This window comes from Bufo gargarizans, chromosome 3 (genome assembly GCF_014858855.1).
Source record: "Bufo gargarizans isolate SCDJY-AF-19 chromosome 3, ASM1485885v1, whole genome shotgun sequence".
Lineage (NCBI taxonomy): Eukaryota > Metazoa > Chordata > Amphibia > Anura > Bufonidae > Bufo > Bufo gargarizans.
The window spans coordinates 504,268,467-504,285,463 of NC_058082.1; the positions used below are offsets into that span (position 1 = coordinate 504,268,467).

The 16,997-nt window shown below is 46.2% G+C and overlaps 2 protein-coding genes across 3 annotated transcripts in view; one reads left to right on the forward strand and one right to left on the reverse strand.

The window, feature by feature from the left end:
- Positions 1-4,445: 4,445 nt before the first annotated feature.
- DNAJC30 (DnaJ heat shock protein family (Hsp40) member C30) lies at positions 4,446-5,747 on the reverse strand. Its single transcript, XM_044287060.1, has one exon. It carries the CDS (start codon positions 5,712-5,714, stop codon positions 4,848-4,850), a length of 867 nt encoding a protein of 288 aa, XP_044142995.1. The 5' UTR covers positions 5,715-5,747; the 3' UTR covers positions 4,446-4,847.
- A 279-nt stretch (positions 5,748-6,026) lies between these two features.
- BUD23 (BUD23 rRNA methyltransferase and ribosome maturation factor) overlaps positions 6,027-16,997 on the forward strand; it is a 32,367-nt gene continuing 21,396 nt past the window's right edge. For both annotated transcript variants that reach the window (XR_006388314.1, XM_044287061.1), the window contains exons 1-9: positions 6,027-6,138; positions 8,156-8,193; positions 8,277-8,372; positions 10,984-11,066; positions 11,158-11,254; positions 11,359-11,455; positions 12,855-12,905; positions 13,026-13,111; positions 15,084-15,129. Coding sequence is in view for 1 of the 2 variants with exons in the window: in XM_044287061.1 (XP_044142996.1) it covers positions 6,091-6,138; positions 8,156-8,193; positions 8,277-8,372; positions 10,984-11,066; positions 11,158-11,254; positions 11,359-11,455; positions 12,855-12,905; positions 13,026-13,111; positions 15,084-15,129 (642 nt within the window). In the remaining variant the exon portion in view is untranslated. The remainder of the gene's footprint in view (positions 6,139-8,155; positions 8,194-8,276; positions 8,373-10,983; positions 11,067-11,157; positions 11,255-11,358; positions 11,456-12,854; positions 12,906-13,025; positions 13,112-15,083; positions 15,130-16,997) is intronic.

The window sequence follows — 16,997 nt, forward strand, 5'->3', positions numbered from 1 at the left end:
AATCCGTTCCATTCATATAAGGCCTCATGCACACGACCGTTCCGTTTTTTGCAGTCCGCAAAAAACGGAAGCTGCCCGTGTTGCCTTCCGCAATTTGCGCAACGGAAGCCGGCAATATAAATGCCTATTCTTGTCCGCAAAGCGCGTACAAGACTAGGACATGCTAAACGGCGGCTCGGATGCGGACCCAAACAACCGGTCGTGTGCATGAGGACTAAATGGTGTTGTCTTGACGGAAAGCACGTGTTTCTGCAATATTACAGTAGCTACAAAGTGGATGTCTTTTTTTATTTTACACAAATCTCATCCATTTCCACAAAAAGAAATCTGCACGTAACCATACATGTTCTGCAGATTTTAAAGCCGGAACATGGCAATTTTATTTGCTGATTTCTCTATTCATTGATATTCACATTGAGGCTGTCATAGGAATAAATAAAGAAACTGACTTCCTGTCCACACGGCCGATACTGTGTCAGCTGGAGAGCCAGGGTGTCCGTCACAAGACACAGCTGAGGACCAGAAGGAAGGGTATAGCTTAGGCTTCTTTCACACTGGCGTTAGGAAAGGTACGGATTTTGTCCGGCTCCTCTCAGCACTTTTGCCGTGCAGTGGCCGTATCTCCCACCCGTCCCCTTTATAGTGAATGCACTTACGGCAGCACACGTGTGCAAATGTTAGTAGCCGGAACAGCCTGCCGAACAATTCTAACGCCAGTGTAAAAGAAGCCTAAGAAATACAGCCACCAGTAAGATTACCTTCTCTACAGTTTACATCATGTACCGTTCATCCCATCAGTCGTCCATCGAATCGTTAGTTTAAACCAGTCATCCTCAAACTGCGTGCCTCCAGCTCTTGCAAAACTACAACTCCCAGCATGCCCGAACAGCCTACAGCAGGGTATTGTGGGAGTTGTAGTTTACAACAGCTGGAGGGCAACAGTTTGAGGATGCCTGGTTTAAACAATCCCACTAACTAAACTGCGGACCAGGGAGTCCATATTATTTATTTAATTTTTTAAATAAAAACAGACTCCCTGGTGCTTGAGCACAACGGCAAGTGATCGGCTGAATTCAGCCGATTATGCCATCAACGTTATTTTCACTTTGTGCCTAAACCTTATCTCTAAACTACTAAGAGGTCCTAAATACTTATTTGAGCCACATTCTTATCAGTAAGATAATAACTGAGCTATATGAGTGTTTATGATGTCAGAGACTAGAGATACGGAGTCCATCTGCCCCCCAACTGATAGGAAATCCAGGGGTGGCTACTACAGCATCTCAGTGCTGTACAAAAAAAAAAATATATATATATAAAAAAAATTCCATATTTTTAATAAAGACCTAAAAAAAATTTTTTTACATCAAAATAAATACAATGGAATAATAAAAAATTGCCCCCAAAAGGTGCTTTCACATCTGCGCTTTCCCTTTCCACTATTGAAATCCGTCACAGGATCTCAATGGCGGGGGGTAAATGCTTCTGTTTTGTTCCCATTCATTGTCTATGGGGACAAAACTGAACTGAATGCATTCACTTCTATTTGGTTGCGTCCCCATCACTGACAGAATTACACTGCAAGCAGCGTCTTTCAGTCTGCGATGTGGTGCGGAGCAAGACAGACCCTTCATGACTCGCAATGTAAGTCAATGGGGATGGATCAGTTTTCTCTGACACAATAATAATAAAATAGGGATCCGTCCCCCATTAACTTTCAATGGAGTTCATGATGGATCCATCTTGGCTATGTTAAAGATAATACAACCGGACCCGTTCATAACGGATGCAGACGGTTGTATTATTGTGATGGAGGCGTTTTTGCTGATCCATGACGGGTCCAGCAAAAATGCTGGTGTGAAAGATCTGGAGCGCAAACTGCCATATTATTCTGTTTCAGCTGCACAGCTAGATGCATTTATCTCAGAAGCAGGAGTCTCCCTTCTACCAGTACTGTGTGCAGTGAACTCACTTCCCTTTACTTCCTAGGTTTGTTTTCTTCTAGGGAGCTCCTAAAGCTGATCAGGAGGGATAAATCACACATGCAGAAAGGCAGGAGGCTCCTGTGAAGTCGAAGGTCCATCAATCTGATACTGATGACCTATCCCGAGGATAGACCATCAATATCAAAATCTCAGACAACCTCTAACATTTTTGTAAACATACTGAATGGTTACATGAAAGATTCCCCAAAAACATGAGATGAGGCACCCCTGTCCTCTGCACCTTCTGGCTTGTATATTTATTGCAGTAAACAGGAGATTACAGCCTCAGAGATCTGAAGATGCAGGTGCAAGACACTTAGAGTAAAATTAAGGACATCCACACGACACAGTCTTCCATAGCCGCTTTTACTATACATTTTTATAATATTTACAGTCTGGATAATTACAATAAATTATAAAGTGCGGTGGTCCTGTGCTCCGGAGAAAGCAAGAAGGAAAGGCACTGGTGTCGAATTTACAGCATCACACCCCAGGCGCAGGTTCACGTTCCTTCCGAGAACTGGCCTTGTAAACGTTCATTGCGAAGAAACATAATTTTACAGCGTCATGCATATTAACCGCTGCACTTTGAAAAGTAATTTCTCTATGGCCAAGCTGTGTGCGCGCCATGTAACTTCAGGTCTTAATTCGGACTCTCATTCTCTCCACATAGACATCAGTGGAACCATTGTGTCAATTTTCCATTGACTTGTAAGGCCTGTAGAACAAGAGATAGGGCTCCACAGCAAGTTTGTTGGAGAGAAAAAGCTTAGAACTTCTTCCCTTTGCAGTCCTACGACCATGGCATGCCTCCAGTTTCATACGTGGCAAGCCCCCTCAAATGCCCCATGTACTGCGTTATGCTTCCCTAGGAGCATACAGATCACCTGGGAAGCCTGTGCGCCTCTATAAACCATCATACTGGCTCTGTGCAGACGGTTGTGCCACGTGCATATGCCTCAAACATGGCAGATTCTCCACGTGGAGCTCATCTAGTAGCTCAAGTCTACAGATGGCATTACGGTAATCTTTTGTCTCCGTAGCTAAGGGTAAGAGAGTTGTAGTAGTATACATGCTACAGGTACACGTCTTTTACTGCATCGTCTTGTTCCATTACACAGGTACATTTTGGCCATGTGGGTTAAAACAGGCACTTAATAAACTACCCCTTCAAAGCTCATTTCAGTCCACAGGATAGGTCATCAATATCAGAGTCCTGACACCCCCTCCATCAGCTGTTTCGGGAAGCTGCAGGGCTCTGGGGTCAGCCCCACCGATTTGAATGAGGCCGAGCTGCAACTAGGCCACGTGATTGATGTACAGTGACATCATGTGGCCTCATGGTGCGCCAGTTATCTAACTACTGATTGGCAGCTGATCGGATATTGACGACCTATCCTCAAGACAGATCATCAATCTTCATTCCCGGATAACCCCTTTAAGGGTACTTTCACACTTGCGGCAGAGGATTCTGGCAGGCAGCTCCGGCATCGGAACTGCCTGCCGGATCCAGCAATCCGGACGCAAACTGATGGCATTTGTCAGATGGATCTGGATGCTGATCAGTCTGATAAATGCATTGAAATACCAGATCCGTCTCTCCGGTGTCATCCGGAAAAACTGATCCACAAATACACTTCAATGTAAATTAATGCCAGATCCGACATTCCGGCAAGTGTTCAGTATTTTTGGCCGGAGAGAAAACTGCAGCATACTGCGATATTTTCTCTGTCCAAAAAAACGTGAGAGGGACTGAACCGATTGCTCTCCATTCAGAATGCATTTGTTTTTTTCCGGTATTAAGCTCCTGTGACGGAACTCAATACCGGAAAACAAGAACACTAGTGTGAATGTACCCTTAACCCAACACTTGGCTAGAAAAGCTGCTCCAGTTTTTGGATTTTACCCTCCTACTGGGTTTTTAAGAGAGAGAAAAAAAAAATATAATAAAAAAGTCTCCAGTGATAAATCTGGAGTGTTAACATAACTACCCCCCGCCCCTTCCCCATCCATATTTCCAAAACTGGAGCGGTGTAAAAAAGAAAAAAAAAAAAAAAACACGAACACACAACAAATATTGGTGCAAATAAGTCTAACAGTTCTAAAAGCCCCGTCTTGAAGCCAGAATTGTGGAGTGAAGGTCGGTATGATAAATAAGGGCCCATGTCTGTAGTGTCGTCTCAGGTTCCCATAGGGAGGATTTCCAATGGGTATCTGGGACGTCTCTCTCAGTCGCACGTTAAAAAAATTAAAAAATGTATTGTATATATCATGTGTTATGCGTTTTTACTGGATGCTTCTGCGTGGAACAGCACAAGCCACAGCAGATACCACAAAACAGTCCACTGGTATGTAATGGGGCCATTCTGCGTATGTCTTTACCAGGGCATATGGTACACGTCCGATGTCTGCAGTGTGAAGAGACCCTGACAAGCACCGACACCAAGCATAAAAGGAAAATTCAATTTGAAACATTTTTACATTTTACAGTTTAAAACGTTACATTAGGAATTCTTTGTTTAGGCCTCTCAGGACCGAGATGTTACCCCATTTTTTACACAGATTTAAAACCTTGTTTTAACCGGTATAGGATACTCACAGATCTATGACTTAAAGGGGTCTTCACATCAATCACTGATAGTACATTGGATATGCAATAAGTGTCAGAAGGGCGAGGGGGGAATCTGAACAATTCTGACAACGGATGCACCTAGACCCCCGGTATAAGCAGAGAGGTGGCCACGTAGGCTTGTCACTCTACGCTTTAATGAATGGGAGCTATGGGACACCCATATGCCAAGGCGCGCCCATGATGCCCCCATTCCCAGGCAGCCCCCACTGTATGACCAGTATATAATGGTTTTATCGTAGGCACACGATCATGATGGTGGCCGACACGAATAGCAGCAAGGCCGACAGCTCTCCCAGCTTATTGAACGATGCAATCGTTTTCTTCTCCAGCTTCCTCTTCTCTATGTCCTCCCGCCTGGCCTTCCAGGACCGCTCCCGGGCCAGCTGCTCCCCGTAATGGGCCTGGTAGAAGGCATCAAAATCAAACATGGGCTTGGCGGGTGTGTTGGAATTGGACGTCGTGGACGCCTCTCTCTGACCGCCCGCTTCTTTCAGGGAAGGGCTGCTGCTTTTCACGCTTGGTTTCTTTGCGGAGCGGACGTCGTCCAGGCTCAGGATGCCACGGTCATACTTCTTCCTCAGGCTGGCACTACCCAATACGTGGTACGCCTCCGTTACCATCCCAAACAGCCTAGCGGCATCTTCGTTTCCGGAATTGCGGTCAGGGTGGAAGCGGAAGGACTGCTTGTAATAGGCCGTCTTGATCTGGGACTGTGTGGCGCTTCCCGTCACCTCCAAAATGTCATAGTACCCTGTGCGGCTTTTATACAGGGGGGCCCCCAAATCTTGAGCACCATTGGGGCCATTTCTGCGATGGTTATACTGGTGATAGGAGGCTCGGGAACCCGACCATTGAGAATATAAACGTACCTCCTGGCTGGGGTTCATCTGCCTGGCCAAACACCGGCCCCTGTGGGTTCCTGAGGGCCACAATGTATAGAACCGCAGTCTATGGCTGTCCTCAGAGACAACAACCCCCGTGGGCACCTGGCATAGTAGGAACAAGGAGCCGCCATGTTTCCTGCCGCAAAGAAGCCTCTCTTCAATGGTGTGAGGCCGAGCTTTACTCCGTAACAACCTTAAGCTGACCTCCGCCATATTTACCGGCGCCGAGGCCGGTACGTATCTACCAATCAGGTGACACGCTACTAGGGCGGGACAAGCAGGGGCCAAGAATCTTTTTCCGGCAATGTGATTGGCTAGTCAATCACGGCTTGTAACCAGTGATCTAAAACGAGGCTTGGAAATTAGACGCTGGAAAACTAGGCGAAAACGTGTGGGTGCTACGTTAGTGCGCTGCGCCGTAGCCATTTTGTTGAAGTCTAGCAGAGTTAGGTTGCCGCAATTAAACGGTTCCTTCAGAGGAGACACTAGTGTACTATTACTGGCGGCCTCTAGTGAGGAGAGTTCTGGGAAACTAAACATGATGTAACGTGTGCGCCCGCATTCACGTGTAGTGTAGTCTTCCATAACCATGGCAGGGAGTGTGAGGAGACCGGAGCAGACTGGACCCGCAGAACTGGTGAGCGGTCACCTCCAATAACGTAAAGCGCTCTTGGTGCCAGTTCACATTGCTGTAATGTTGACATGCTGTGACCCCTTTCGTAACCCCCGAAAGGACACCATACCCGGGACAGTGGTGACGATACAGAATGGAAACCGTAATCTGTGTACCAGGGGCAGGCGGCATTATAGGGAGGAGGTATAAGAGGGGAGTACTACAACTCCCAGCATGTCCAGGACGTTATTGGAGGACAGTTTAGAGAGGGAATATAAGGCCAGACACACATGAGTGAGTTCAATATGAGAAACTCGCAGCAGACAGGATGGCACAGCACTTTGACAGTGCCAAGCAGGTGTGATGGGTTGCCAGCACCCGGGCAAGCCAAGTATTGTGCCCCTTCCCCAACCTGTGGCCACACCCCTTTTATTTATTTATTTTTTACAGATAGTGTAGTAGATATCACCTGCAGTCCTATGTAACACCACTGATAACTCTCTGAGTACAGATAATGTAGTAGATGAGCCCCCAGAATTCAGAACACGCACAGTGTGACCTGACGTCTGGGGCTGGGCTGAGGCAGTGTGGGCCAAATTCTATATCCACCCTGCCGTCACTACAGAACATTCAGGGTAAGACAGATACCTCTTACATCCAGTGACGTCACTTTGAGGTAGATGTTCTTTTTCCTCATTTTCTCCTTTCAGACCTTCATACCCGACCAGCAGTTTTCAGCCATTTCTCGTCTCTGCAGTTTGACAAAAATAAATAAATCTTAGTTTACTACTTTTCCATCATCCTCCCATCTTCTGGACAAATCATTCTACCACCCCCAATACTGTGCCGCTGTGCTCCCCAATACTATACTGCAGAAACAGATAAACCCCCTGATAATAATAGCACCATGCAGATAGTGCCCTTCAATAATTATTGGCGCACGGTGCCCTAAAATAACTGCACCCAGCAAATAGTGCCCCCGATACTAATAGTGTAAACATAACGTTCCCCCAAAAATAATTGTGGTAAGCTGACACTGTGCCAGAACACACATGGTAGTAATAGTGCTCCTACAGTGCCCCCAACATGTCCCCACTGTGCCCCAGAACTAATAATGCTCCCATAGTGCCCATACTAGTAATCATGTTTGCCATAGACCCCCAGTAGTAATAAAGCCCACCATAATGCCCCCCCAGTAGTAATAATTCTCCTTATAATGTAACAGTACATAAAATGTGACCCCACAGTACTCCCCCCCCCCCCTTCTCCATAGTAACCAACATAATGTGTCCCAGTATAAAATGCCTCTTTTTTGTGGCTTCAGTAGAAGCCCCCATAGTGTTCCTCTCCCCCTTCCCCCATAGTACCCCCCATATAAAATACCCCTTCTTTGTGGCCTCAGTAGATGCCCCCATAGTGCCCCCAATAATGTGCCGAAAAGAAGTGCCCCCATAGTGCCACCCAATAATATGCCAGTAAGTTCCCCCACAGTGCCACCCAATAATGCGCCAGTAAGAAGTACCCCCAATATTGTGCCAGTAAGAGGTGCCCCCATAGTTGCCACCATAGTGCCACCCAATAATGTGCCAGTAAGATGTGCCCTCATAGATGCCCCCAATCATCTGCCAGTAAGAGGTGCCCCCCCCTAATCATGTGCCAGTAAGAAGTGCCCCCCAATCATGTGCCAGTAACAGATGCTTTTAGTCATATCATTATGGGACCAGACAACGTGGACACAGGCAGCCTTCCTTAACGAATATTCAATCTTTGCTCCTTTCCTGCCAGCCTGGAACAGACTGGTCGATCTTCTGCCATAGCCCAAAGGAATGTGTGGCCGATCTGTGGACTGCAGCTGTCACTCAATAGTTAAAATTGGGAAGTTGTACAACAAAAAGTCTCCATATTGTCTCAGTGGTTGTGGTTTATATCCAGTGCATGAATCAGAAGGTGTATAATTTAGAATTTCTGTTCTAAATCAATGGTATGATCTTATATGTTTTCTTTAATTACTAAAAACGGACATTTCTTTGATTCCCTATAGTTTTACAATGAAGCTGAAGCAAGAAAATACACCCACAAGTAAGGACCCCTCTTCCACCTGTTTGTGTCGTATCTGTGCGGATGGACCAGTGTGTAGATCCAGTTGTATATTTGTCTTCTAGCTCCCGTATTATAGAGATTCAGTCACAGATGTCTGAGCGTGCTGTGGAGCTGCTGTGCTTACCTGAGGATCAGCCCTGCTATCTTCTGGATGTCGGGTAGGTTTCATGACATTGGCCAGGGATCAGCAACCTTCGGCATTCCAGCATGGACACCTCCTTGGCTGTTCTCAGAACTCCCAAAGGTGTGAATGGAGCATGCTGGGAGTCGTAGTTTCACAACAGCTGGTGTGCCGGAGGTTGCTGATCCCTGACATAAGTCAATTTCACACAAGCATATTCAGTCCAGGAAACATGCGACGGTTGTATTTCCCAGACTCAACACTGCTCCTCTGGCTGAACTGACAGCATCATAATGACTTAGGATCTGTCTGACTCGCAGCATTATGTGAGTACAGCTCTGTAGACCCGCGGTCAGTCAGGAACACATAGCGCCATAAATTATTATTATTGTACTGTAAGCTTAAGTCAGAGAAGTAGTGTTCAGTCCGGGAAGTAGAGCCGTCACACGGAGTATGTTTCCTATGTGGGATATGCACCGATCAGCCATGAGATTGAAACCACTGTCGTGTACAGTGAATAACATTAAAACTGGTTGTTCGGGATCACATTTTTTTTTTACAAAACAGTTTACTCACTATTAATAGCTGTTTCAAGGTCCCGCCAGATGTTTTTATGTATATTTCGACATCGGCAGTGCTCCGACAGTCCCCCACTGATTGTTGACATCTATGTTTATGTGTGCGGTAACTTCCTGCCGCACTGCCTTCTGGGTCCCAGCGCAGAGCAGCAGCGCGTGGTTTCTGGTGTCTGTCTGCTCCTCCGTGCATCCGCCCCCCTGATTCATATGCCGCCTCCTGCCGCACATATTCCTCCCCCTTAGTTACGCCCCTAAACTCTGCCTCCTTCACTGATGATAATAAAGCGCCCTGCACGGTGACGTCACCGGACCAGAGGGGCTGGCTTAGCGCAGTTTGTTGCCGCCTAGCTACCGCCCATCCATGCGCTGTGAATAATTACTTTGGCTGACGTTGACATCACCGGGCTCCTTCGCTCTGCAGAAAGGGACCCGGTACCTCACTGACTCTTAGAAAAACTGCACTTCCGGCTGAGATTTTGTGAATTGCAAAAGGGGCATCAGAAATGTCTGTTAAAGGTAGGACAGGCATGAATGTAATATTCAGGGGACTGTTGTACACATACAACAATGTCCCCAATCCCGGACAACCCCTTTAAAGGGGTTGACCACTTTCTGACTACTATTGACCAATATGTTTGTGAGATGACTATATGGCACTTATTAACTTAGCCTTTGTTGAAATTCAGCACCATTTTCTATATTTTATAAGGAATGCAAAGTCTTGTGCTGTCCACACAGAAGAAGTCCTGTCCATAAGTTGGCCACTGATGGAGAGTCATGTGACCAGGCAAATCACCTCCATGTGATGCCTCCTCCATCCAAACACGCTGCACCTGCCATCTGCACTTGATCTGTTGGGAGTTTAAGTGCAGGGTGTTTGAATGGAGGAGACATCACATGGAGGGGATTTGCCCGGTCACATGACCCTTATGAAATATAGAAAATGGAGCAGAATTTTAACAAAGGCTATATTAGTCAGTGACATATTGTCAGATTATGCACCTATTTGTCACAAGTAGCCAGAAAGTGACCAACCCCTTTAATTATTATATTGAGAATGGCTCCTGTCAAGAGCTGGGATAACTTAGGCAGCAAATGACCAGTCCGTTTTTGAAGCTGATGTTTTGAAGGCAGGAAAAATAGGCACGAGTAAGGATCTGAGCAACTTTGAAAAGGGACAGATTGTGATGGCTAAGCTGCAGGGTCAGAGCATATCCAAAACTGCAGATCTTGTGAGGTGTCCTTGGTATGCCATGGGTAGTACCTACCAAAAGTGGTCCAAACAAGGACAACCAGTGAACAAAAGGGACATGGGCTCCTAAGGCTAACTGATGCCAGTGGGCAGTCTGTTCTGATCTTACAGACTAGGTGCTGTAGTACAAACCAATGACAACAAAATGCTGGCTGTGGTAGAATGGTGTCACACAGGGCATGGCATCTTTATATGTAGCTGCAGATCATTCAGAGTGCTCCACTACCAAAACCGCCTACTATAGGCATCAGAACTGGACCTTGGAGCCATGGAATAAGGCAGCCTTGTTATGATGAATCCTGTTTACTTTTACATCATGAGGATGGCCGGGTCCATGTCCTTCACTTACCTGGGGAAGATAGTAAGCTGGCGGTGGCCAGTGTGATGGTTCCTGGCATTTATGTGGATATTACTTTGGTTACGTGCTACCTACTTAAACATTGTACCAGACAAGTACACCCTTTCATGGCTACGGCATTCCCTAATGGCTGTGGCCTCTTTTGGCAGTATAATGATCCTGGCACACTGGAATGGTTTGTGGAACATGACAAAGAGTTTAAGGTGTTGAATTCCTCTTTAGATTCTCCAGATCTCAATCTGATTGAGCCTTTGTGGGATGTGCTGGAAAACATGTCCAGTTCTTGGAGGACCTACATCACAACTTACAGGCCTTACAGGGTCTTCTGCTAACGTCTTGGTACCAGATACCACAGGACATCTTCAGAGCTCTTAGAGGGCCACACCTTTAATATTGTGGCTGATCGGTCTACTTTTTTAGGTTCTGCATAGATTTATTTTCAACCCTTCTGTTTTTGTAGCTGTGGCTCTGGGCTGAGTGGAGACTACATATCTGAGCAGGGGCATCACTGGGTTGGAATTGACATCAGCACAGCCATGTTGGGTGAGTGGTTTCTTCTTTCCAGTGGTGATGCTAATCATTAGTTTGCACTGCCTTTCTGTGTAATAATCCCTGCTCTCCTTTATTTCTCTAGATGTGGCAGTAGAGCGGGAAGTAGAGGGGGACTTGATCCATGGGGATATGGGGCAGGGTATTCCATTCCGACCTGGAACATTTGACGGGTGCATCAGGTATGTGACTGGTAGTGAAGCAACTTTAGCAGAAAATGTTAATGCGTTATTGTGTTAGGGCCATTTTGGTACTTCTTTATTGTAATGGACTGTCTCCCTGTTAGTATTTCTGCTCTGCAGTGGCTCTGTAATGCCGATAAGAAGACACACAATCCTCCGCGACGGCTCTTTCGCTTCTTCTCTACTCTTTACTCTGCACTGGTGAGTGTACATCAACTTCAGCTAATTGGTGGTACCATGTCTGACTTATTGCATTGTATTATATGCAGCTTCCTAGTGTTGTCCAGATCTTCAAGTAGTGACCCGGGCACAGAACAGGGCAGCAGTGGTGAATGTACCCTGCAGCCAGACAGTGGGCTCTGTTTTATAGTGCCCCGATAAAGGGAGGTATGGAGCAGCACCACTGCCATAGCGCTGTACTGGTGTCACTTCATCCTTCACCGACTCCTCAGTACGACAATAAATACTATTTGATCTGAACAGTGCTATGTAATCCTCCTCTTGTAAGCAGGCTACAGTCTTCTATACACAAAGGATTTGCAGTTTGCACGCGAGAGGACTATGGAGAGACTGGATTCTCTTAGGAGCATTAAGGCGTAGTACTTATTCCAGTAGCGTTATCAGACAGTCTCTTATAACGAGTGTGATCATCGTGTTTTTCCATTCAATTACTACAAGCAGAGATCTTGAAATCTGCGATAACTTGTTACACAAACTATATTAGACAATTCTGTACCCTCCTTTGATACAGAGAATACCTCTTTAAATGATTACTCCTTTCAGTTCAACAGTTTTCAGTGGTTTGTGTGAACAGCGGCTTGACTGGTTTGTACATATAATTGTAAGGGATTGTCCGGTTTCATTACATTGATGACCTGTCCTCGGGATAGCTGGTCAATATCAGGTGGGGATTTGACATCCGGCATCCCTTGTCGATCAGCTGTTTGAAGGGGCCCCGGTGCTTGTGTAAGCGCTGCCTCCTCTTCATTGTTTATCTGCATGCCATCTACATTGTGGCGGTGGGTAAGTATAACTCCAGATGTTCATCCCATCCAGAAGCACGGGATCAACATATGGTAGTAAAAGCATGGCTGCCATGTGACTCGAGTGCACGACCAACCCTTCTAAGTCAGATGTGTCAACTGCAATTTTTGAAAAAGTTGCAAATATTGTCACAGCCTTTCTCCAGTGGAAAGCGATCTGGGGCCAGCAGCAGGTCTTCTTTACATGTATTATTGTACATAGGACTTGCTGCAGGTGACAGTCTCTTTAGAGGAAACCTGTCAGCTCCCGTATGCTGCATAGTGTAGTGACAGTCACACTGATTTTAGCAGTCTGTCACTCCTGTGATGGCATTCAATACTTTTAGCGTAGTCACCTGCCCAGCTCGCAGCCTGCACCAGCACTGCAAGATAGATGAGTCCAATGCCGCACCCTTCCCCACCTCCGGGCAATGAATGACAGGTTTCTTTCATTTGCCAACCTAAAAATATGATGTGGGTAGTATTACTTTTGGGTTTGTTATATGTTCTTATTTGATAGTGTGTTATGATATGGTGTATATACAGCGGGGCCTACTTCATCTGGTGTTTTCTTGCAGGCCCGGGGTGCTCGTGCAGTCCTGCAGTTGTATCCTGAGAATGGAGAGCAGGTGGGGCCATTTTATTAATGCACTGTGCTCAAGTCCAGTCTACTATAATGTCCTCTTCTTTTATTGTGCGTCATTGTATGAAGGTTCTGATTGCCTCTCCTGTCTTTTTTTTTTTCCTAGCTAGAACTAGTAACTGCTCAGGCGATGAGAGCTGGATTTACTGGTGGCATGATAGTGGACTATCCTAACAGCAGCAAGGCTAAAAAGTGAGTTTTGCTTTTAATGCTCTGGTTTACATGTGCAGTGTATCCCTGCCATGCAATCCGTGCCATTAGTAACATAGTTTATAAGGCCAAAAAAAGACATCCGTCCATCCAGTTCGGCCTCTTATCCTGCAAGTTGATCCAGAGGAAGGCAAAAAAAAACTGAGGTAGAAGCCAATTTTCCCCGTCTCCAATCAGGCAATCAGAATAACTCCCTGGATCAACGACCCCTCTCTAGAAGCTATATCCTGTAATATTATTACACTCCAGAAATACATCCAGGCCCCTCTTGAATTCCTTTATTGTACTCCCCATCACCACCTCCTCAGGCAGAGAGTTCCATAGTCTCACTGCTCTTACCGTAAAGAATCCTCTTCTATGTTTGTGTAGAAACCTTCTTTCCTCCAGACGCAGAGGATGTCCCCTCGTCACAGTCCTAGGGATAAATAAATGATGGGATAAATCTCTGTACTGACCCCTGATATATTTATACATAGTTATTAGATCTCCCCTCAGTTGTCTTTTTTCTAAAGTGAATAGCCCTAATTTTGATAATCTTTCAGGGTACTGTAGTTGCCCCATTCCAGTTATTACTTTAGTTGCCCTCCTCTGAACCCTCTCCAGCTCTGCTATGTCTGCCTTGTTCACTGGAGCCCAGAACTGTACACAGTACTCCATGTGTGGTCTGACTAGTGATTTGTAAAGTGGTAGGACTATGTTCTCATCGCAGGCATCTATGCCCCTTTTGATGCAACCCATTATCTTATTGGCCTTGGCAGCAGCTGCCTGACACTGGTTTCTACAGCTTAGTTTGCTGTTCACTAAAAATCCTAGCTCCTTTTCCATGTCAGTGTTACCCAGAGTTTTACCATTTAGTATGTACGGGTAACATTATTCCTTCCCATGTGCGTAACCTTACATTTGTCAGTGTTAAACCTCATCTGCCCAAGCCTCTAATTTATCCAGATCCCTCTGTAGTAGTATACTGTCCTCTTCTGTGTCAATTACTTTACACAGTTTAGTGTCATCTGCAAAAATGTATATTTTACTGTGCAAGCCTTCTACAAGATCATTAATAAATATATTGAAGAGAATAGGGCCCAATACTGACGCCTGAGGTACCCCACTAGTGACAGTGACCCAATCTAAGTATTTATATACTAACCTTTTATGTGGTACAGTGTCAAATGCTTTGGAGAAGTCTAGATATGCGACATCCATTGATTCGCCGCTGTCAAGTCTAGAACTTACCTCCTCATAGAAACTGATTAGTTTCTAGTAAATTAGTTTGACATGACCGATCCCTCTCGAAGCCATGCTGATATGGCGTTATTTGCTTATTTTCATTGAGGTACTCCAAGATAGCATCTCTTAGAAAACCTTCAAACAGTTTATCCATGACAGATGTTAAACTTACCGGCCTATAGTTTCCAGGCTCTGTTTTTGGACACTTTTTGAATATTGGCACCACATTTGCCATGCGCCAATCCTGTGGAACACTCCCTGTCAGTATAGAATCCTTAAATATCAGAAATAAGGGTCTGGCTATGCCATTACTTAATTCTCTTAGGATACAGGGGTGTATGCAATCCGGTCCTGGCGATTTGTCTATTTTAATCTTTTTAAGACGCCGCTACACTTCTTCCTGGGTCAGACAGGACACTTTTAATGGGGAGTTTACTTTTACATTCTGCGTTTCATCTGACCGTTTATTTTCCTTAGTGAATACAGTGGAGAAAAAAATATTTAATAGCTTTGCTTTCTCCTCATCGCTCTCTGCAACTCCCCCCTCATTACTCTGTACCCATTCAGATTTATACTTTTTACCATTTATATAATTAAAGAACATTTTAGGGTTAGTTTTGCTCTTTTTGACAATTAATCTGTCGGTCTCTAGTTTGGCTGGTTTTATTTGTTTTTTACATATTACATTTTTCTCCTTTAGTTTTTCAGTGCTTCCTTTTTTTGTTTTTAGGTTTTTCTTGTGCTTGTTTGCTGGTGTATCTGGAGTGTTGCCTAAGGTAAGTTTTAGCAGTAATGTAGATTAATAAATCTTTTGCTTTTCTTCCCTAGTCTTTTACTTAAATTTTATTATTATTATTATTATTTTTTAGTTTTATGAATAAACCCTAGGAGTCTGCAGAGGACAGGAGCTGGAAGCGCAGCAGAGTGTCTGACGTTTTAATGTCAGAACTTCTTCCTGCGCAGAGTAATGTTGCCGATAGCCCACACAGAGCTAGGTGGAGGGTGGGCGCTCTGCCAGCCAGAACCATTACCGTGCCTCACATTTGAAGAGCAGACTGGCTGGCCCCCAGATTGCCAATCTGGGCTGCCTATAATACAGTTCTGTGCGCGTGCCCACAGAGGGGTCTTTGAGTGCCCCCTCTGGCACGCATGCTTTAGGTTTGCCACCACTGTCATATATTGATGTCATATCACTACCACCTCTAGGACCCGCTCCTATCTCCAGAACGGGGCCCCCCAAGTGAGGGAGAGCACACTGCACATGTGCGGCATTCTCTACATTTATTGCTATGGAAATTCCCCAAAATAGCTGAGTGGTGAATAGAGAGAGCACCATGCAAGTGTGGCCACCGCTCAGTTCACCACTATGGGACTAGCCAGTAAACATGCATGGGCTTTTAAGCACACTGCACACGGATGACGTGCTTGTGCAATCTGTTTTTCCTGCAGGCCTATCCATTTGAGTGAATAAAAATTAAACCTGGATAGTGCATGCTGCGATTTCTCGCTCGTATCATTGGGGGACACAGGACCGTGGGTGTAGCTGCTGCTGCCACTAGGAGGCGATACTAGGCTGAAAAGTGTTAACTCCTTCTCTGCCGGCTATACCCCCTCCAGCCTGGAGAGAGCATATCAGTTTTTAGCTTAGTGTGTTGTAGGAGGCAGACCTCGCGGCTTCCTTTTGTTATTTTTTTTCTTTCTTTACTTTTAGGTATGGGAAACAGAGTCGCCTAGCCTCTCTGTCTACCCGGGGAGCAAGACCGGTGTCGGTTTCCCTCACCGCCCGCCCTCCCCCAAGAAGTAAAGGTGGACCAGGGAAGCCTAACTCCCCTGCTTCCCGCCAGCCAAAGGGTTACCTGTATCCGACAAGACCCTCCCGCCATACCAGACTCCTGACACTTCGGGTGCCAGTTGCTGAAGAGGTGACCCTGCTGGTCCACTGAGGTAGGGTGAAGAAAAGAAGATGAAGATGGGGTGAGTAATCGGAAATAGGTGAGTATTCTTTTACCATCCCATGCCCCCTCCCCTTCCCCCCGGGCTACCGATATCCTCCCAGCCGGCCACCGCGTTTCTCTAGGCCATGGCTTCGTTTTGGGTGGTTCGGGTTGCGGCCCGCTCTAGATTTTTCCCCCGGGACGCCGATGTGTCTCCGCGGCCGGTCCTTGCAAGTGGGCGCCCCGGAGCGCTACTCCGGGTACCTCCGGCCGACCTGAAGTTTATCCCGGTCAGCGGTGAATTTCTAATTTAGGCTGCGGCTTCATAGGAAGTATAGGCTGTAATTCGGCGCGTCCCACCGTGACATAAGGGGCGGGGCTGGGCTTCCCGCTGTGGCTTTGTGGGAGGATCCTTATCTCATTTTCCCTGCGCTGATTCAGATCCTTCCGCCTCACTCAGTTGCACGCTTCTACCGGGACACCAGGACCCGGCGATCCCCTGCAAGCTGGCAGGACGGTTACTATCCCGAACCCACGAGCGACCCATGCATACCACAAGCCACCACTTATTATGCATGCACTAAATGCAAAATTAAGTTTTCTCGCGGCCAGACGGACTCTGTATGCTCCGCATGTTGTGTGCCCAAACAGGTTCTGCCCCCCCAGCCTACGCAGCCGCATGACCACCCTGACCGAGTGGAACCCGATTG

Coding starts and splice junctions, on each gene's coding strand:
- DNAJC30 (XM_044287060.1), bottom strand. CDS start 5,714: ATGGCGGAGGTCAGCTTAAGGTTGTTACGGAGTAAAGCTCGGCCTCAC.